Source organism: Episyrphus balteatus, chromosome 3 (assembly GCF_945859705.1).
Source record: "Episyrphus balteatus chromosome 3, idEpiBalt1.1, whole genome shotgun sequence".
Lineage (NCBI taxonomy): Eukaryota > Metazoa > Arthropoda > Insecta > Diptera > Syrphidae > Episyrphus > Episyrphus balteatus.
Window position 1 is genome coordinate 7,950,308 of NC_079136.1, and position 21,723 is coordinate 7,972,030.

Genomic DNA, 21,723 nt, shown 5'->3' on the forward strand with positions numbered 1-21,723 from the left:
GCGTACCCTTCGGTGTGGCCAAGCCTTAAGGCTTGGCCACACTGGAGGGTATGCGGTAGCGGTACGGGTAGCGGTGAGGGTACTTGTATGAAAAAAATTCCAAACTGACATATCAACGTTCAGATGTGGAATTTTTTTCATACAAATATCGTTACCGCTACCCGTACCTCTACCGCATACCCTCCGGTGTGGCCAAGCCTTTATTGATTTTTTACGATACTTTATTGAATTTTTGTATAAATAAATATAATTTTCTTCACAAAAAAAAAATTAAAACAAGCACCCAAGAATTTGACAAGTAGTCCATGAAGTCAAATGTAGAAGTATTGGTAATCACTCCGTCACTCCTTCAAAATTTTGGGAGTGAAGAATTCACTCCAAAAATTCACTCCTTTTTCAATTTTGGAATTTGAAATCACTCCTTTCGGAGTGATTATATAGCTAGGAGTGTCACTCCTTGAATTTTGGAAAACGACATAAATGATTTTTTTTTTTCATTTAAAATCTAGTTTACATCACAGTACACATAATAAGGTAATATCTTCCGAACGTTGTCAAAAATGGGCACCAATCTGTTAGGTCGGCCTTTAATTTTTATATTTCAATCGCAGTAAACAGGAAATTTGTTTTTGTTTTAACTTATAAAATGTCATTTGAAAAAATTATAAATTATAAAATAACAAATTTTCTTCGGGGAAAATAGTCAATAATTGTTAAAAAATAATGGTGCGTGTGGTTTTTCGTCGGTAATTTAACAATTAAGAATTACGGTAGCTGACGTTGGTCGCCAAATTGTCATGTTTTGACAGTTTGGCGACCAATGTCAGTTTGGAAGATATTACCTTTTTATGTGTACTGTGAGTTAACAGTTCCTTAAAATCCAATTTGATTTTTATTGTTTTTTTTATAATAGGTGTGTTTTTTATTACGAATAGGAACGGACTAAAATGGACAAAACGCAGTCGTAAATAAATTGTTTAGAATTAGTTTACAAACGTGAAAACTGACTTTGGAATGTCAAAATGTAATTAGCTAGTTTTGCTAGCATACATTTTTGTATATCTTTGTAAAAATTATAAGAAAAATACATGAAAAGGCCGAAAGCGAAAAATATGACAACTCTAGTGCCAGTTGTACAAACGTGGGTCGGCCTTGGTTCAGGAATTTAACTCTCCGATTTCGGCGGACTACCTGTGGATCAAGTTTGGTTCAAGAGTGACTTTAGCTATTTTAAAATAAATGGACTTTCAACCAGTGCTAAACGGCACTTTTAACAACGATTGCAGAAGATAAAATTTGCTGAATCACGGATTAAATATTTGTACAACTGGCCGTTAGGCCAAGCGGGTGTATCAAATTATAAAAGAAATATATGAGCAATTAAAGCTTAGTACGCAACTGAAGCGAAATTTCCCATACAAAAAAAGCGCAACGAAATCTTGAACGAAATTTATTTTTGTTTGGTTTTTGTTTTAAAACGTATTTTCTGATGGGTTTTATTTTGATTTTTATTTTTATTATTTTGACTTTGCCATAATACTCGATAGTATTTTTTCATTAACAAACATGTTCGCTGTTGACTTTGAAGACTTAAAAGCATGGACGTATTATATATAATAGTATAATATGTCCATACTTAAAAGTTTTTCGTTTCGCTTCAGCTGTGTACAAGGCTTAAGAAATGACTTCACCGGAAAGGTTTGCGGCAGCGGCCCGGGCAAAGACTTGACCACATCGAAAAGGTATGCGATAGCGATACGGGTAATTATAGAGCCCCGTTCCATTGGAGGTGGTAGTTTACTCATGAGTAGATCTAGTACTATAATTAACTTTTACTCGAGATAGGAATGCGTAGTTGTTGTACTAAATTTCTACTCACGGGTAAAGTACCACCTCCAATACCGACAAACAATTTTGGTTCTATAAAGCTTTACAGATGCAATTGTTGCTTCTGTAAAGCATTATAGAAGCAAAATTGTTAATAGGGATGGAACAGGAATATTATGAGAAAAATTAAAAACTGAAACGTCCTAAAATTACCGTATCGCTACCGCATACATATTCGGTGTGGTCAAGCCTCTAATTGTTTGAACAAAAATCCAAACCGAAACGTGAACGTTCATGTTTGGAACTTTTTCATACAATTACCCGTATCCTTACAGCATACCTCTATGAAACTGCGTAAACGTGGTAAAGGTATAACTAAAATAGTCACTTTTAACAAAAAGTGGGAAATTTACAAAAGTTAAAAACTTTTTTTCTTTCTAGCGCTATTTGTTTGGATAAAAACTACACAAATTATTTTTGAAACCAAGTATAAGTTTTTTGCATCATTGTTTTGAATTTTGCGGTTAGAAAAACTGTCTCAAAATGAATACAAAATGAACAATAGGGGTGTATTCACGATCCGGTGCAACAAAAAGATGTAACATTCCTAGATTTTATTTTTCTACTACAACAACTACAAAAGACAAATTTTGCACCATTGTATTTTATTTTTGCAATAGGGTTATAGGGTATTGCAAAAGTGTAAAAAAAATTATAGTCTGTATATTTGGTTATTTTAATTGAAGAAAATGTTACACTTTTGCACTTTTACAACGATACAAGACCATTTGCATCGAATCGTGAATACCAGTAATAATTTGACGACATAGGAATTATTACAAGCAACGTGCTTATAGCCTGTTTTCACAAGAGCCCAAATGAGATAATTTTGCAAGTGAGGTCAGTTCAGATTTCAAATTATATTTTTTTTTTATAGAATTTGATATTAGAAATGAGATAATTTGCATTTGGGCTCTAGTGAAAACGCTACCATCGGCGTTTGTTCTGTGCATGCGCTATCAGTAGCGTTTTTTTTTTCAGTTAACGTTAGTTTAAGACTGCTAGAAGCATATTCAGGTTGGTTCCACTTGTTTCTTCGCGATACTAGCGCCCTAAAAAAAAGTGGAGAATAAGTGCAACATTTTTGACTAAGTGCGAAAGGAACAAATATAGAAAAACAGAGAAAGCACTACCTTTTAACCATTGACCTACTATATATGGACTGCTAGTCGTTTGACTTTTCCATACAAAAATTGAAAAAAAATGATTCCACATCTTTCTAGCACTACTAGCGGTATAACCTTAGACGGCGAAAAGAGGAAACTTTTAGTGAATGACATCTGTCGTTAAAAGGTAGTGCTTTCTCTGTTTTTCTATATTTGTTCCTTTCGCACTTCGTCAAAAATGTTGCAATTCTTCTCCGCTTTTTTTTAGGGCGCTAGTATCGCCAAGAAACAAGTGGAACCAACCTGAATATGCTTCTAGCAGTCCATATATTGTGACTTGGGAAATAGCTTTCCACGCCATCTACCACTTGTAGCGACAACCCGAAAATGATATAGATTTTTTTTCGATTTGCAGTTCAATGTAGTTTCCATAAGAAAAAAACAAAAAAGACCTCGAAAGACATTTATTTTACGAATTAATTTTATATGAACGAGTATCAATTTTATGATTGTAAAATGATAATAATATGTGTTTATATCTAAATCAGGTTTAAAATATATCAAAAAGAATAATAATTCCTATTTAATTTGTCTCCAAAAAGAGAAGCAAATCGCAGGAAAACAACAACAATACTACAAAAAATATAGAAACTATTTTGGTTTAATTTTCTTTCAAGATTGTTGAAAATAAAAAAAAATGCTTACCTACTATTATTTGTGAAAAAGTGAAACAAATAAAAGAATAATTTAATAATTTTTATATTTTTTATAGTATTTTTTGTTGTTTTCAGGCGATTCGCTTGCACTTTTTAAATACAAATTACACAGGTATTATTATACTTTTTGATATATTTTAAACCTGATTTAGATATAAACACATATTATTATCATTTTGCAATCATAAAATTGATACTCGTACATATAAAATTAATTCGTAAAATAAATGTTTTTCGAGGTCTTTTTTATTTTTTTCTTATGGAAATTACATTGAGCGGCAAATCCGAAAATAATCTATATAACTTTCGGGGTTCCGTCGCTATCCACTAGGTGCCGTGATGCCAAGTGTCAATATTAAGTCAATGCTTTTAACGACAGATGTCATTCACTAAAAGTTTCCTCTTTTCGCCGTCTAAGGTTATACCGCTAGTAGAGCTAGAAAGACGTGGAATCATTTTTTTTCAATTTTTGTATGGAAAAGTCAAACGATTAGCAGTCCATATATAGTAGGTCAATGAGTGTACTCACTTTTCCATCTGGGCTAAACTGAACTTAATTCCAATCTACAAACAGAACCAAATGTCAATTTTATGGTTAACAAACAGAACCACTTCAAAAATTCGTTTTCTAGCCAACCAAATGACAGTTGGCACTTGAGCAGCAAAAAGGACCACAGGGAAGAAACAAGAAAAACCAAAATCGAAAAATCTCAAATGAAGAAAAGTGTTTTCAAGTATCCAATAGATTTGTTATGTTCTACTAAAAATGGATAAAATTACAGTCGTAGCCTTGGAGGATTTACCAAAAATTTCACGCGCCACCTCAGTAAGTTGCTGTTTAGCTTTATCAATACTTTACGTAGCAAGTCTATATGTTTGGAAAGATAGTCAACAAAGGTAAATAAAATATATACATTAAATACCTTCATTTATTTTACACTAAACGTTCCTTCTTTAAGAAATCATCCATCTACTGTGAAAAAACGTTTCTGCAGTGTTTCAATTGTGATGCTTATAGCTCCAATATTTGTTTATAATTTCTCCTCCAAAGAACTACTTAAACATTGTTCACTTTTTGAAATACTTGGTCTTCGGTGGAAAGGACTTGTGGCTGCATTTGTTATTCCCTCATTACTCACAGCTCTCCTTTTCTTGGGACCACTTAGTGTCCAATTATACAATGGACATTTGCAATTATACTCACGTAATTTTATTATAGAACAGGTAAAATAGGCATTAAAAAAAATTGACACTCATAAGCTTTTAGGATAAGAACCACTGATCAAAAAAGTCTATAAAAACAATTAGGTGAAAGGGTGTTTTTTTCGAAGAGGCTCTAAAATCTGTAATTGGTCCCAAAAAGCCATGATTCACGTAAAACGCTTAAGAACTTAAGTGAGTAAGTAATTCATTTATTGGTTTATTTCTTTGTTTCTATTTACAAATTTTACAGTGAAATTTAAAGCTTTGGCTTTGCCGTCAGCTCGGTTGGCAAATTTAAATGATAATTTAAAAAAAAAAACATACATTTACATTATCAAAAAAAAAAAAAGAATATAAAAAAGACTAAATATTCAGTTACAAGTAGCATCCTATATTTTAATACCTACGTCTTTCAGAAAAAGATAGAGTTTCTTCCATGTACAGACAGAATGTTTAGCAGAGAAATTGTTTCCTGGAGTGTGAAAGTTCTTTTTCCAAAGTAAGAAATTCGTTGTTGTTCTAATATGGGACAAACACTTGGAAGCAGTCTTCTTTCTTTTTAAGATTGCACAGCGAACAAAATTGGTTAAAACTGTTATTATATGGTGTTCCATTAAGTCCAAAAACTTCGCACCTCGTCTTAAATATTAAAGATATTTCTTTGTAAGTGAGTCCATCGTTGCACTTAAGTATAAACGAAACCAAAAATTATTTGCTTTTTGGGACCAATTATAAATTTTACGGTCTTTTCGAAAAAAAGCATTTTTTTTGCTTTCTATCCCAAATTAAAAGTTTTTACCAAATTTTATTAGGGTGGCCCATCATTTTAGTTTTTTTTTATTTTATTCGTAGTTTCCATGGGAATTTCGTACTTATCGCAGATTTAAAAAAAAAAACATCCTTTCACCAAAAATATTTTTAAGAACTTTATGAACCCTTTGTCCCCGATTTTTGAAGCATGTTTTTCACATGGGATCCGGTTATATTTTAACTGTTGAAGTCAAAAAACGAGAAATCTTGTTTTTTTTAATGTGCAATAACTTTTTTAAGAGCAATCGAATTGATTTAATTTTTATGTCATTAGATTCAACATAAAAAAATACCTTAAAAACATGTGTCATATGATGACATTCCAACAATTTTTTCCACTATATTTTTGATCTTCACCCCCTCCCTCTTTTTTGATCCTTGGTTCTTATCCTAAAAGCTTACTTTTTGCCAAGTTTCATGAGTGTAACATTTTTTTTATTTGTTGATTTTATGTACCTACTATTTTACCTGTACTATTCGTTTAATATTTGTTATAGTTTTTTACTCCAATCATATTTAAATCTCTTCTCAAAAGGTTTGCAATATTGGAATTGTTGTATCAATAACGTACATTGGCTGCGAAATCATGTCGTTGCTCCATTGTCTGAAGAATTCACATTTCGAGCCTGCATGATGCCCTTGATATTACAATCATTTACACCCGTCAAATCTGTGTTCATAACACCGTTGTTCTTTGGAGTTGCACATTTTCATCATATCTCAGAAAGACTCCGATCGGGTCTTGATATAAAGACAGCTGTGATAGTTTCTTGTAAGTTTCAAGTTGATCCATTTTTAATAGAAAAGAATAATAATGAATTGAATTTTTGATATAAAGGTTTTCAGCTAACATATACAACACTTTTTGGATTTTATTCAGCATATTTATTTGCTAAAACAGGTCATTTTATTGCTCCTGTAATCGCACATGCAATTTGCAATCATATGGGATTTCCAGAATTTCAAGAACTATTCCAACAGAATACTTCGAGAAAGATTATCTTTTGTATCATTTATGTTTTAGGTTTAATTGGTTGGATAGTGCTGTTACCTGTTGTCACCAATCCAAGTTGGTATGGAAATACTCTATTTTGGAGAGCTGCCATCTAATTCTCACAACAGTACCGGATTGTCTTCCATAGAAATTTAAGCGAAAAAACGAAAAAATTATGTATTTTATAATGACTCATCTAACAATGTAGCTATCGAACTTATTTTTTATACTTAAAACAAATATATCGTGTTAATTCTGTTCTTGTTCACAAATGTGCATTGTTTTATTTTTTTTCTCATTGACGACACGGGATGATATCATTTTTTATTAAAAAATAAAAAAAAATATTATTGGAGGTAGGTATTTTTTTGTTTAAGCTGCTTTCAGGGTGCTTTCAAGTTCTCCAGAGGCCAAGAGTTCTTTAATGATATCTAATCCTCCTATAAGTTCTCCTTTTACATACAATTGTGGGTATGTGGGCCAATCGGAATAAGTTTTTAATCCTTGTCGTACTTCTTCGTCTGTTAATATATCAAATGTACCGTATTGGATGCTGAAAAATCATAAGAACGTAAAACAAATTAATTATTGTAATACTGAGGAAAAAATATAAATAGAAAAAAAAAATATGCACTTATGTAAAAATTCATCTTTATCTGATTAATATTATAATTGCGACTTACTACTTGGTACTTACCACTCGTAACTTACTTTCAGTCAAGTTCAGACGATCGAAAAATGATGATCGACAATCTTAATAACGAACATTGTCAGCACACGACTGTTTAAAGAACTTTTTTAGAGACGGTAAATTGTGCAATAAAGAACTGCTTGCCCAAACCCTCAATAAAACAAATGCCCTTTAAGAAGTGCAAATTAGGCGAGAGGAACGTAAAATATTTTCTGTGGAAAATACCAATTTGTTGGGAAGAATCTGACTTGAGTTTCTGTGAGGCATACGAAAGAATTACGTCGATCAGCAATATGAGATCTGCAAAGGAAGCTTTAACGAGTTTCTTCTCCAAATTTATGCGTATGAGCAATGATCCAAGAAGAAGGTTGAGATTATCTTGGTAGATTTAAATGGCAGAATTATTGAAATTCACAAGAGACATTTGAGTGTTTCCTGGTGCCCGAAATCGTTTCCAGCATAATGATTGCACATACCTTCAAGTCAGCTAACATCGATGAAGACTATCTGGTTGGTTTAACGTTGGAAAACTCCAATCTGAAGATACCGTTAAATTCTATTCTGCGTATTTTAAAGCTTCTTTAGCAGCACCAAGAAAAGCTTGGTACGTGATCAGACAGGCTAGAATTGAAGCCCATAAATTGTGACAAAAACGTCCCGAATGTCTATATAAATGGAAGGAAGAGCAGCGTGGTCGAGAAAATGCGGATTCTTTATATGGGGCGGATCTGCAGAAAAATATTTAAGAACAAACCTAGGAATGCAGCAGGATGTTCCAATGCCATAGATCTACTTCAATATTGAACTCAAGTTGCAATCTTGTGAAGGGTAATTCTATGAAAAAGTAGACACTAATTGTGAACAAATTATGCAGGCTTTTTTTTGAATTTTTTCAAGAGAAAAAACTAGCTACGAATGGCAACTCTATATGCTAAATGCAAGAAAAGATTCATTATTATTGCCCTTATGGCTAGAAATTAAATTCAGTGAGTAAAAAAAATCTAAATTTTAAAAGCATAAGCTTGGCAACTACAGAAGAACTCCACATGAACGTGATGGAAAAAGAAACCCATAGAAAACAAGATGAATCTAATAGTGAAGATTAGACTAATTTGTTTGTTTGTTGTAACACGTGCAAATGATTTAGGAGCAATTGGAAGTTGATCACGATTTTGGTCCGAAAATCCTCTTTAATGATGACGCCCATTTTTGGATGAATGGGTGCCTGAAAAGCTTGGATTTGGGACGACACCAATTCACGCGAGATTCACGAGGTTAAGGCTGGAGGCGTTCACCGTCGACGGCAATCGCTATGATCACATCGGTCAAATTCAGCCTGATTTATGCGCCGAATCGAAAACGCGCCACCCGCGATGTTATATTTCACACATAATGTCATTTATATAGCTCTCAAATAAAAATAAAACCTTATTGATATCTCATATACAACTTGTTTTATTTAATAGTAAAAAAAATTGTAGTTACTTAAATGAGGAAGGTCTATTTTGGAAACAACTGTGATTGCTTTTCAACTCGTGGATAGCTTACGGCTTGGGCATCCAACATCTTAGGTTCTGAGAGCTCATGAAAGACTTGGTATCTTGAATATATTCTTGGATATAAGATTGTCATACTACTGTGAAATAGCACAGCTCGTATTCCAGTGTCAGACGCATCACATTGAAGATAAAATCGTTTTTTTTTTTTTTCAATCTGGACGGGATAGAATTGGAGCCGTCGAAAGGGCCTTTTTTGGGTTTCTCAAAAGCAACTAACGCCTCATTTTAAACTTAATTTCTTTCCTATTAAGTGTATCTGTAAGAGGTGCCATCAAGCTAGAAAAGTCTCCTATACCATCCGCAGAACGCATGCGGCACAGAAACTTTGGCCCGGGGAGTTGTTAAGTTACTAGGTTAAAAAGCTGTATGTTTTTTAACTTTTTAATGACTAAAATGGCTTAAGCATTTTGCTCAATCGCCATAATATTTAAATTGAGTGTAAATATTTACGCTAAACAAATTTTTTCTATGGCCCGGGGTATCAGTACAAAATTGTCATTGTGGCCCATTTAGAAAATAGGTTGAGTATGGCTGCGCTAGACTAACAAGTCGTTTAAATTCACAAAAACTTTGTCCCTGAATCGTAAACTTATCCACAAATGGGATTACCGTGAACTGGTATAAGGGTCATTCCGGAATCTGCACAAAATACTTCCTTTGATACTACGATACTTATGAAGTAGGCATTTGGTATCCGACTGATAAGCACCTTGATATGACGTACAGGGTAAAGGTCCTTTTTGTTTAACGCGTTTACCTAACGAGAATCCAGGAAAAAACGATACTTAAAAGTCTCATCGGTTCCTTGCTTCGTTATAAGGACAAAGGGTTCTTATTCTCATTTATATAGCATTCGGTCTAATTTCTGGTACTAGATGACATGAACCGCTGGAAAAATAGGGTAGTCTCGTTGCTTAACATTAATACGCTCTAAAACATAAACCTTTTCCGCTAAATAATACAAATAAATATGAATTAAAACTTACCCAATTTCATTTACAATAGCAATAAGTTGTTTCGAGAAACCACATTTGGGTGCGTCACGGGAACCTTTCATAAAAATCATCACATCCGATTTATTGATTAAAGCTTTCAGTCTATCTTCCAATGAAGCACCACTTCCAGCACCTGATTTGGAACCAAGATCTTTACATATTTGATTTATCGATGCAACATTCACTCCATCAACTCTGTTTACAGCTTGACCTTTTGTAAAGAATATAATTGTTGGAACAGCTTCAATCTTTAAAGATAAACACAATAAAGAACAAAAGTTATTCACTTGTAAATGCAAAAAACAATGTAAATTTCTCAAAACCTGATGTTTCATTGATATTTCTGGAAATGATTCGGCATTCAAGCTAGCGAATTGTAAATTTGTGTAACCTAGATTGGAAATTTCGGTGAGAACATCTTCAACTTGTTTGCATTGTTCTGCCCATGGTGCTGAGAAAAGGACTACGCTTGTCTTCTCTGAGCTATAAAATAAATTTTTTTGGTTAAATAAGTAAACATGGGAAGGATGTTTGAATACTTGCCCAATTAGTTTGGTATATTCTTCTTCAGTTTTTATTTCAATAACAGACATTTTATTAATTAATTAATTAATTGTATGCGAAAATAAATTACTTTTATTTAATTTTAAAGCGTACGTGAGTTTTGAAGAAGTGGTTTGGGTCACTTTTGGTTATGTCAGTTCTTGTAATTATGTACAGCGGGTATAAGATTTTAAACTAGTACAGCGGCTAGCTCTAGACATTTCTGGGGTGTGTTTGTTTACTATTGGAACAATCGTAGGTTACTACGTTTACACATTACAATACAAATTATTTTCTGTTGTTTTTCTTGATTTTAAATTAATATGAATTTTTTTTTGACAGAATACTCGATGATATTTTTCCGTAAGCATTTCCGTTATCGACTTTGGAGACTTTAAAATTTTTTCGTTTCGCTTCAGCTGCGTACTAGGCTTTAAACTGTAATAAATTCTTGATTGGTTGTAAAAAAATCTTTCGAATCAGACGTATTTTGTCGAAGATAAGGCCAGTTATAGGAAAAGAGAGCAAAAATCATAAAAACCGTCATAACTCGAAAACGGGACGAAAACGAAAATTGCCACTTAAGTTTTTCTACTTAAAATGACCTCTCTATGGTTTTCCAATAGGGCGTTGACTGTGGGACACCCTGTATATATCATGAAGTGCTCTCTCTCAACTCTATCAAAAATTTAGCAGAGCTAAATTTGCTTAAGAAATTCTGGCGAGTTGTGCAAATTACACGTTTATTTTAGTTTATTTTATCATCAACATTTAACATCAAACGTCCACATTTACCACCTTCAGATGGTAAACTTCACCACATAAAATTGTGCGGGAAAGCTAACCATATTTGGTGAAGTTTTTCCATACAAAATTTTACAGCACATTTAGCGTATTAACCATTTTACCACGTTTTTTTACCACAGCTTATCCATTGAAATCGGTAAGTTAAATTTTTGAACCAAATCTGAATTGTGTTTGTGGTATAACTACAATAGCCACTTTTTGAAAAAAGTTAAAAAGTGAAAATTTTCAAACTCATTTTGTGAAAGTTTTTCCGACCACACAATTAAAAATAATGATGCAGAAAACTTATTTTTTGGTTTAAAAAACAATTTTTATAGTTTTTTCCAAAAACAAATAGTGCTAAAAGGAAATAAAAAGTTTTACTTTTGTAAATTTCCCACTTTTTCACTTTTTAGGTCATTGTAGTTATGGCTTTAAGTAGCCAATTGTAAAAACGTGATTCAGCTTTGGTTCAGGAATTTAACTCCCCAATTCCGGCGAATTAGCTCTGGTTTAACTTCGGTTCAGTGCATTTGGTGTGTTTTTGGTGCAAAAAAACGACATATGGGGATTTTTGAAATCCGTCCAAATGTTTGGCACCACTATACAAAATTTTCACAAAAAACGAAAACCATTCGTATGGCCATTGCATCCATAATGGATCCAAAAATTTTTTTTTTACAGAAAACCAAAAATCATTTGTATATTCTTAGCTACATTTTAAGACCATGACCATTAACATAAGTTGCGTCGTTCTTGTGTTATAAGCGTTTGAAGGTAGCCATATTGATTTTTTTCGATTTTTAAAAAAATCAAACGTATGGAAAGTTTTTTATTTTTACTTCTCATTTTTAGAAAAAACTTTGGTAATTTTATATATATGTTTGTTCAACAATCTTATCAGAATCCATTTAAGACTTTTATCTGAAAAGTGCATTGCGTATATCTCGAAATATTTACCATTTCAATGCAACCATGTCAAACAAATTTTTGATTATTTTTTTCTATGAGACCTTTTTTTAAACCCTATTTCCCCCGCTTTTTTTTTGTTAATATTTTAAGATAGGTATTTCTATAAAAAATTAAACAAAAAAACACACCTATTATGAATATCCAACATTCTCTTCATGTAGCGACAAAAATCGCATTGTATAAAAACATAAACAATAGGTGTGTTTTTTATTACCACCGGTCTTAACTGGACAAAAAAACGCCTCGGGGCTTAACCTGAAATCTTGGCAGCACTGTATATTGAATGTTCCGAAAACAGCTGACACAACAAAAATTTAGAGTTGTCATATTTTTCGCTTTCGTCCTTTTCTTGTAATTTTCATGTATGTTTTACGAAGAGATACAATAATGTATGCTAGCAAAACTATTTTAATACCTTTTGTCCTTCCAAACGTCAGTTTTCACGTTTTTAAACAAATTCTAAACAATTTATAAAAAAATTAGTTTGGTAGCACAGATTTAAAACTCTTCAAAAAGTTAAGCCCAGAGAAATCTCCGGGATAAACAACTAAGCCCAAGGGGCTAAGGTGTTGTTGTATTTAACATGTAAATTGCTTAGCCCAGACTGCGTTTTTTTAACCAGTTAAGCCCGGTGGTAATAAAAAACACACCTAATGTTTCATATCGATTTGAAGATCTGAACACACGGCTGTGCTAGATGCAGTGTTACCGCTGGATATTTTTGTAAAGTGGCAAAAAAGGTGGCACTCGAAGAAAAAAGGTGGCACATCAAAATAATAATAAATATATTTGTATGAAAATTGTCTTCAGAGAAAAAACATCTCACCAAAATCATAACATTTGACGAAAACGCACAATTTAAACGAACATTTTTTTATGATTTAGGCCGTGTGCGAATTGCGTTAAAATGTTGGTTAAAATATGACGTTTGGTTAAAATTTGACACTAGCATGGTGAATAAAATGGGTTAAAATTTACCCAGCTGCGGAGCAGGGTAAAATTTGACACTAGTGGTTAAAATTTGACGTTTCTCAAGATAGAAAGATCAAGATAGATTTGAAATTATTTTTGTTATAATGCGTTGATATTTTAAGAAATGTTAAAAGTATTAATACAAAGTACTTCCTCAAATTAATATTCATCTTGAAATAATTTGAAATAATTGTTTGTTTGTTTTTTATTTTTTATATTTCTATTTTGTTGGCAGCTGGAGAACTACGAATTAGTGTTAGAAGACTGAATTAATAAATTTCTTTTTGATCATAATGAAATGGGAATTTATCGATAAAATAAAAAAAAAGTATGTGAAATTGAAAATTTCTTACATTTTCATACTAAAATATTTAATAGCCTGTTTTCACTAGAGCAAATGAGATGATTTCCATCAAATTTGCCAAATGAGGTTCGAAATGAGATGATTTCCCATACAAATTTCAAATTTGAAATGAGATTATTATCATCTCATTTCAACGAAATTAGCTAGGAAATTAAGTCAAATCGCCTGAACGCTCATAAAATTTCATTGTGAATAGGTCACAATTATGAATTTTTACCAAACGTCAATCTAAAAAAAATAAAAAAAAAAACATAGCACATAGCGGTAAAATTAAATTGTGTGTATTTTGTGTCGCGTCGGTAAATAAAAGTTCTTATAATTCCGAAATAACTATGCCATAGATCGTAGTGCCACCAAAGGAACCTCAAATTCCTCAATATTCGGCAATTTTTTGAAGAAATTGAAGAAAACTGTGGTTTGGCAAATGATTCAACCTAAGCAAAAATTGATGTAAGAATATAAATGCAAATTTTCTCTCTCAATATACCTAATATTTATCCTTTTTATATATTAATTTACAGGATGAAACAAGAAATGCTCAACTTTTGTTTGAAGGCTACGAATAACACTCTTTTCTATAACTCTCGGTATACGACTGGCTTCCTACTCCGATGACAAAACCATCCAGATCTGGCTGGCATACCTGCCTGGCAACGAAGGACGTCCATACACCTGACAACGAAACCGTGTGCACCATTTCTGGGGAACACACACGAGCGGTTTATGACATAAGTTGGTGCCATCAGACCGGGGAAGCAACGGCGTGTGGATGATTACATCTACATTTTCAAGGAAGACGAAGGTTCATCAAAGAACTACCAACATTTTTGCTGGTCACTGCTGTGAACAAAGCGTATCTGCAAGACGTCAACTGTGTGAAATGGAATCCTTCAGTAGCTGGCCAATTGCTGTCGTGTAGTGTCGATAGAAACATTAAGATTTGGAGCTTAGTTGAATAGTTTTTTGTCCAAAAGAGAAAAAGTTCATTATACGTAAAAAAAAAATACGAAAAAATTGTTTTTGTTTTTATTCATTAAAAGAGGAGCATTCAAAGTTTAAAAGTGTTTTCTGGTATTGCGGAAATCGAGCCCAATAACCAAGGAAAGTCTGTCCTGACTGGCATTGATGATCTTTGCCAAAGTTTTGGAGCAGCGGGATGGCATCATTTTGTTTTCTGGTTTGATGTTGATTAATGCTGTCACCAGCTGAATAGTAAGACAAAGATTAGACTGAGTCTTACATATTTTCCATTCCAAACTCACCTTTGCAAGAGGATCTGCATCAACATGGACATAATCATGTCCGAGGACATAATCATGTCCGAGGTTGGGTAAACGGTATAATGCCACAATTACCAAAGTGTTGGGTAGGTAATGATTTCTCTTTCCCTTCGACAGCGAGATTGCAAATGCTCAGAAAAACAGAATAATGAAGAAAAGGCTGGAAGTTTATATGCATATAAATGATAAACATATTTTATACAGTTATTAGAGAAAGTACAAACCTTTATCCAGAACCTCTTTGGATTATTCCATTTTATTAATTCTTTGATTAATTAAACATTTAAATGTGTCAATCGTCAACATATGCCTGACATGTCAAATTCAAATTTGAGTGTTGACACTTCTTGTCAGTCCAAATGAGATAATTTGTAGTGAAAACACTTTTTTGCTAATTTGCTAAATTACCTCATTTTGGGTGTAGTGAAAACAGGCTATAACTCGATATATTTTCAACTGGGTTTTGTTAAAAAAAATAGTTAATTGAACATAAGAAAAACCATTTTTGAGGGTAATTTTGTTTTATCTTGAGGGAATTTTATTCAATGTAGTACCAAGAAAAAAGTCCCATTTAATACATTTTAACCCAATTCGCACAGCAAAAAAATAAATTTGATCCCTTTTTTAACCAAACGTCAAATTTTAATCGTGGTAGAAATTTTAACCAACATTTTAACGCAATTCGCACACGGCCTTAAAGGCTTGGCCACACCGGAGGGTACGCGGTAGCGGTACGGGTAGCGGCAACGATATTTGTATTAAAAAAATTCCACACCCGAACGTTGATGTGTCAGTTTGGAATTTTTTCCATACAAATACCCGTACCGTTACCCGTACCGCTACCGCGTACCCTCCGGTGTGGCCAAGCCTTAAGGCTTGGCCACACCGGAGGGTATGCGGTATAGCGGTAACGATATTTGTACTAAAAAAATTCCACACCTGAACGTTGATGTGTCAGTTTGGAATTTTTTTCATACAAGTACCCTCACCGCTACCCGTACCTCTACAGAATACCCTCCAATGTGGCCAAGCCTTTATTGTAACGCAAACTTAAAAACTTAAAACTCAACACTTCATTTTATATTTTATATTATACATACATATATAAATAAAAAATAATAGGTACCAGGTATTCAATAGATGTTTCAAAAACAAAATTTGTTTTAAAACTAGTTTAAGGAATTTGACAATTGCAATACTATAAAATAAATAAATAAATAATAGGGGTATTCACGATCCGATGCAACTGATGGTCTAGTATCATTGCAAAAGTGTAAAATCTTACAACACTACAACAACAAAATATATGCATTGAAATTTTACAATGGTCTTGCACTTTTGCTATACCCTAACCCTATTGCAAAATAAAAATACAATACAGTTTGTCTTTATGTCTTTTTTATTCTTTTTATAATGGTTGTCGCTACTCATGTCCCGTAATTTAGTTCCTTTTGATGTAAAATAATTAGTTAAAATTAATTAACCCGAACAAAACAAAGAATTAAATTACCTATAAAAAATGGAAAAAAGAAGAAGCAACGGTGGAGGAAAAAAACATCATTCATGCTTCAATATTTACTATAGATAAGAAGAGGGGCGTTCACGATCTTTTGTAAAAAAAATAAAATTTTACATTTTTACTAGGCCTGTTGCACCAGATCACAGTACACATAAAAAGGTAATATATTCCGAACTGACATTGGTCGCCAGATTGTCAAAACATGACACTTTGGCGACCAATGTCAGCTACCGAATTATTAATTGTTTAAAATACCGACGGAAAACGCACAAAAACCGATAAACCACGCACACCACTAATTTTTAAACAATTATTTACCATTTTCCGCGATGAAACACGAAGAAAATTTGTTATTTTTCAATTTATAATATTTTTAAATGACATTTTATAAATTAAAACAAAAACAAATTTCCTGTTTACTGCGATTGAAATATAAAAATTAAAGGCCGACCTGGCAGATTGGTGCCTATTTTTGACAAACAAATTTTGACAACGTTCGGAATATATTACCTTATTATGTGTACTGTGGCCCCAGATCGTGAATACCCCTAATACTTAATTAAAAGGTACAAAAGTTAAGAATTTGTATAATGGTGAATTTTATGTTTTTGTTTCAATTGAATGGAAAGGCTTAACTACATACACCACTTTTTGAAAAAGTACAAAAGTGAAAAGATTTTTTTTCTGGCTATCGCAATTGTTTTATGATAAAGAGTATACAAAGTGTTTTTTAGGCCAAAAAATAAGCTTTCTGCATCATTTGTTTTAATTTTTCATCATGAGGAACTATACAAAAATGCGTTTGAAAATTTTCACTTTTGTACTTTTTCACTTTTTTGAGCCAATGTAGTTAAGGCTGAATTCTAAAAAAGTGGCATAGACTAAAAGGCATTGACTTAATATATATGGACTGCTAGAAGCATATTCAGGTTGGTTCCACTTCTTTCTTCGCGATACTAGCGCCCTAAAAAAAAGCGGAGAATAAGTGCAACATTTTTGACCAAGTGCGAAAGGAACAAATATAGAAAAACAGAGAAAGCACTACCTTTTAACGACAGATGTCATTCACTAAAAGTTTCCTCTTTTCGCCGTCTAAGGTTATACCGCTAGTAGAGCTAGAAAGATGTGGAATCATTTTTTTTTCAATTTTTGTATGGAAAAGTCAAACGACTAGCAGTCCATATATAGTAGGTCAATGCTAAAAGGTAGTGGCTCGGTAGCACAGGCTGAAAAAAGGTGGCATTGTGCCACTAAAGTGGCACAGCGGTAACGCTGGCTAGATGAAATCATGAAATATACCCATCTGTTATAATGACATCTGTCAAAACTTTTCTAGCGATGTGAAAAAAAAATTAGTAGAATTTTTAGAATACTCGAAACTTGAAGCAGACCCTCGTCTATTTTGCTGATTTTTAAAATGTTTTCTTCATTGTTTATTTAAATTAATAACTTTAAATAAACATTAACATTTTTAAACTGAAATGCCCAAACCAAGAATATTAGTTTTAGAGCCTTTTTATGGTGGTAGCCACAAGCAACTTATAGAAACGATAATTGAATGTATGATTTTGCACTCGATAAAAATAATTTAAAGTGCTTACTTTATATTACTTCCATTTTACTATTTAGGTGTACCACCGGGGGAATATGAAGTTTATAGTCTTCCGGCTAAAAAATGGCACTGGAGAGCTCGCACTAGTGCTCTTTATTTTTCCCAAGTCGTCCCAATAGATCATGAATTTAAGGTGATTTTCACCAGCTCCGTATTGAATTTGGCAGAACTTATTGGTACCCGATTGGATTTGATGGCATGTCGAAAAATTGTTTATTTCCATGAAAACCAATTGGTTTATCCAGTGCGTGAGGCAAAGGAAAGAGACTGTCAATATGGACTCAATCAAATCCTAACTTGGTAAGATTGAAAGATGTTTCATATTTTGCTAAGGAATATGTTATAATAGCTCGGCAGTGAGGCCGTCATCTCCAGTATCTTTATTGGGCTAAAGTAGGAGTCGGGGGACAGAAATGTTGGCTTTTATCGTCAACTTTAAATGGTACAATCTGCTTTTGCCTACGGAGTTTGTCATCATCATCATCATCGCCATTATAGATATTACAGAAGTTATTTCTCCAAACTCTGAGCATCGCTTGTTACTCGACTACTGTGGTTCCTTGTTCGTCTTTGCAGGCTTCAGATATAAACTTATGGTTGATTTGATATTTGGGGTATGAGCTGCACTGAGAAATATAAAACTATATGCCCTCATTTTATAGCTCCATCTCCAAATTAATTCCTTTCAAGAAATTGAGTATTTGGGGTATTTTCATAGTGTCTTAGGTCCTTAGCAACTAAGGTGTATAAGTGCATTGCAACTGCACCAAATATGGTCTGGTGTTTCTTGTTGTTCATTACAGAATCCACATTTTGCGAGGAGCATTTTGGCTTGTCTCAGTTTTTGGTAGTTTTGCACAGTATTTTTTTATTTTATTTTTTTTAATAACGTTTTTATTCCGAAATACGGTTCGAGTCCCATTCCCCTAGACACCAACGTGCCAAGCCGTAAGGTGTATTTTTATTTTGTTCACAAAGTTAAAGTTTGTGAGCATGGAATCTCTTGGAAAATCAACCAAGTTTCCTTCTGAAGACCTAGAGATTAAGTCTCTTTCTTTGTTGCCTATACATTTTCTAGTCCCAGTTCCTTCCTCGGCAAATCTCATGATGATTTCCTTAGCAGCACTTTCAATTGCAATGTTGAGTGGAGTTAGACTTCATTGCACCGGTGATGCAGACACATGCGAATCTTTGCACTTTATCTATTGATTTCCTAGTTGTTGCAATGTCGGTTCTTTTGTTCCAAGGAACCGCACCATATGTAATTTATAGGTCTTACTTTCCACCTCAATGAATTGCTTGCTTATCTTTTGCATATCATTAAGGTTTCGTAGCTTGTCCTCTTATATCTTAAATGAATTTACAAATAAGGGCTTCTATCAATACGCTCCCAAATACTTTCTCATCATACAGTAAGTATTCGATGGTTGTTTAAAGCAGTGGATGCAGTGTGGAGTGCTTCTCCCGAAAGCCAAACTGCATGTCAGGGATAATGTTGTTATCGTTGCAAAACTTCTTAAGCTTTCTGAGTTTCAGTTCTTCTCGGAGCTTTAATTAAATTGTTGAGAAGAATGCGTGTAATGAAAGATTATGTTCCAAGCACCTTTCTTAGGAATTTCCACGATTATAGCAGTTTTCCATTTCTGCGGGAAGCAGCTGTTTTTGATGCAGTTGTTGAGGATGACTGCGAAGAAGTTCATTATTGTTTGCGAGAGTCTCTTTATGATGAAGTTGGAAATACCATCCGTAAATTGTTGGTGTCAATGACTTCCGGCATTGGTGACAACTTTCCAACGATTTGGTTGATTTTCTTGAAGGCATCAGGTCCGAGCGGTAGTTGGCGTTTATGTGTTCAGGTCCTGTTAGTGAATCTTTTGGGGGCGTTTTCTTTACCGCCGGGCGTCATCGTTTCTTTGTCAAAAGAACATAGGAAAGTCGATGCGTGGAACTACGGCTGTAAAGAGAGGTTTAGAACTAGAAATTATTATTAATAAAGTGACTGCCAGTGGAAATCGACCTGGAAGAAAAAATGTGTAATCGTTTCACTTACACTACAGCGGTTTAATTTTCTAGGACTCCGCTATTTCCAAGAACCCAGTAAAGTCTAATATTGTCCTGTGTTCCTACACATAAAGCTGCAAGCTTCAAATTTGTATTTCACTGGTAGATATCGCTTTTAATTTTAATTTATTGAGCATAGCTTCCCTACCCGCTGTAGGGGTGGTTTTCCTTGTTCCATACTTGTTGGCTAAATGTGTAGGAAAATTTTCTACTTTCCAGTACGGTTAATGCAAACGCATTTTCAACTTTTCTGACTACGTTTAAAACGTACTTATGTACGTACCTACCCAGGAGTTTGAACCTTATTCTATGGAGTTCTTCTGGTAGTTGATACTAGGATCTGCACACCTATTTCGCGAAGTACTTACACCTTTACCTATCTCGTTTCTTCTGTCTCCTTCAGGCTTACGCAATAACCCTTTGCAAAATATCGTAATCCATCGGTAGTAACTTTTTAAAATTTAAAAACAATTTTTTTTTTTAATTTTCAGCTTAGCAGCCGATCAAGTAATTTTCAACTCGAATTTCAATCGTACATCGTTCCTAGAAAGTATCACCCCATTTTTGAACATTCAGCCAGATCTTAAACTAAGAAACATTCAACAAAAAATCGAACCAAAATGCGAAGTTCTTTACTATCCTATAAAATTTCATTCAATGCCCAAAAGACTGATTGCCAACGAAGAACAAAACTCGAACGAAAAGGACTGTCTGCATCTGATATGGCCACACAGATGGGAGCACGATAAAAATCCAAAACTTTTAGTCGAAGTACTCTTAGAGCTCAACAAAAGGCAAGTGGATTTTAAAGTGACTATTTGCGGGGAAAACTATCAATTAGTGCCAGAGGCCTTTGAAGGTATCCAAGAAAAACTTGGCCATAAATTAGTTAATTTCGGTTTCTTGCCCCGTGATAAGTACATGAAGGCTTTGATGTCGGGTGATATTGTAATATCTACAGCTGGCCATGAATTCTATGGTGTTGCCATGTATGTTATAAATAAATTTTATTTATTCTTTTTTTTTTATTAATGTAAGCTTTTGTTTTTCTTTAGGCTTGAAGCTACATATTGCGGATGTATGCCAATAGCACCAAATAAATTGGTGTATCCGGAAATTTATCCAAAAGAAAATCTCTATAATACATCCAATCAACTTATTAAAATGCTCTATAATTGGTTTAGAAATCCAGAAATGTTTCGCAAACAGCGGGATAAGTTTTTTGAATATTTTACATATGACAAGTACTCGGCTGAATATTTGGTTCCAAAATATTTGGAAAAACTTCGAATTTAAATTTAAAAAAATGGGTAAAGCTTTAGCTTACCTTAATGTTTTTTTTTTATGAAGAGCGCACAATTTTTGTATTAAGGTTCTTCTTCTTATATTCCAATTGTCTTCCGTTCGATGCTGTTAGTAATTTTTCAAAGTTTCTCTTTTTTCGAAATTTTTACAGAATGTGTGTTGCAATAATATGAATTTAATTTTAAAATTTTGTTTTTTTTTTCAATTTATTTTTGTTTTTCTTTTTATTTTCTAAAAATAAAAAAAATTGTTTTATTTTCATTTTTGTTATATTGTGCAAAAATATAAACTTTTTTATAGTTAAAAAAAAATTCAAACATATTTTTAATTTGAAACATTTTCGATACG

The 21,723-nt window shown here is 33.2% G+C and overlaps 3 protein-coding genes across 3 annotated transcripts; 2 read left to right on the top strand and 1 right to left on the bottom strand.

The window, feature by feature from the left end:
- The first annotated feature begins 4,326 nt into the window (after positions 1 to 4,326).
- On the top strand, positions 4,327 to 6,988 carry LOC129913885 (CAAX prenyl protease 2). Its single transcript, XM_055992850.1, has 4 exons — positions 4,327 to 4,606; positions 4,669 to 4,913; positions 6,258 to 6,494; positions 6,561 to 6,988. The coding sequence occupies exons 1-4, from the start codon at positions 4,476 to 4,478 to the stop codon at positions 6,830 to 6,832; spliced, it is 885 nt and encodes a 294-aa protein (XP_055848825.1). The 5' UTR covers positions 4,327 to 4,475; the 3' UTR covers positions 6,833 to 6,988.
- On the bottom strand, positions 6,970 to 10,648 carry LOC129913887 (glutaredoxin 3). Its single transcript, XM_055992852.1, has 4 exons — positions 10,505 to 10,648; positions 10,285 to 10,444; positions 9,953 to 10,209; positions 6,970 to 7,269 (listed from the first exon to the last, which is right to left on the bottom strand). Exons 1-4 carry the CDS (start codon positions 10,552 to 10,554, stop codon positions 7,089 to 7,091), a joined length of 648 nt encoding a protein of 215 aa, XP_055848827.1. The 5' UTR covers positions 10,555 to 10,648; the 3' UTR covers positions 6,970 to 7,088.
- A 7,092-nt stretch (positions 10,649 to 17,740) lies between these two features.
- On the top strand, positions 17,741 to 21,547 carry LOC129913881 (glycosyltransferase-like domain-containing protein 1-like). Its single transcript, XM_055992844.1, has 4 exons — positions 17,741 to 17,957; positions 18,027 to 18,309; positions 20,562 to 21,059; positions 21,126 to 21,547. Exons 1-4 carry the CDS (start codon positions 17,879 to 17,881, stop codon positions 21,364 to 21,366), a joined length of 1,101 nt encoding a protein of 366 aa, XP_055848819.1. The 5' UTR covers positions 17,741 to 17,878; the 3' UTR covers positions 21,367 to 21,547.
- The last annotated feature ends 176 nt before the right edge of the window (positions 21,548 to 21,723 follow it).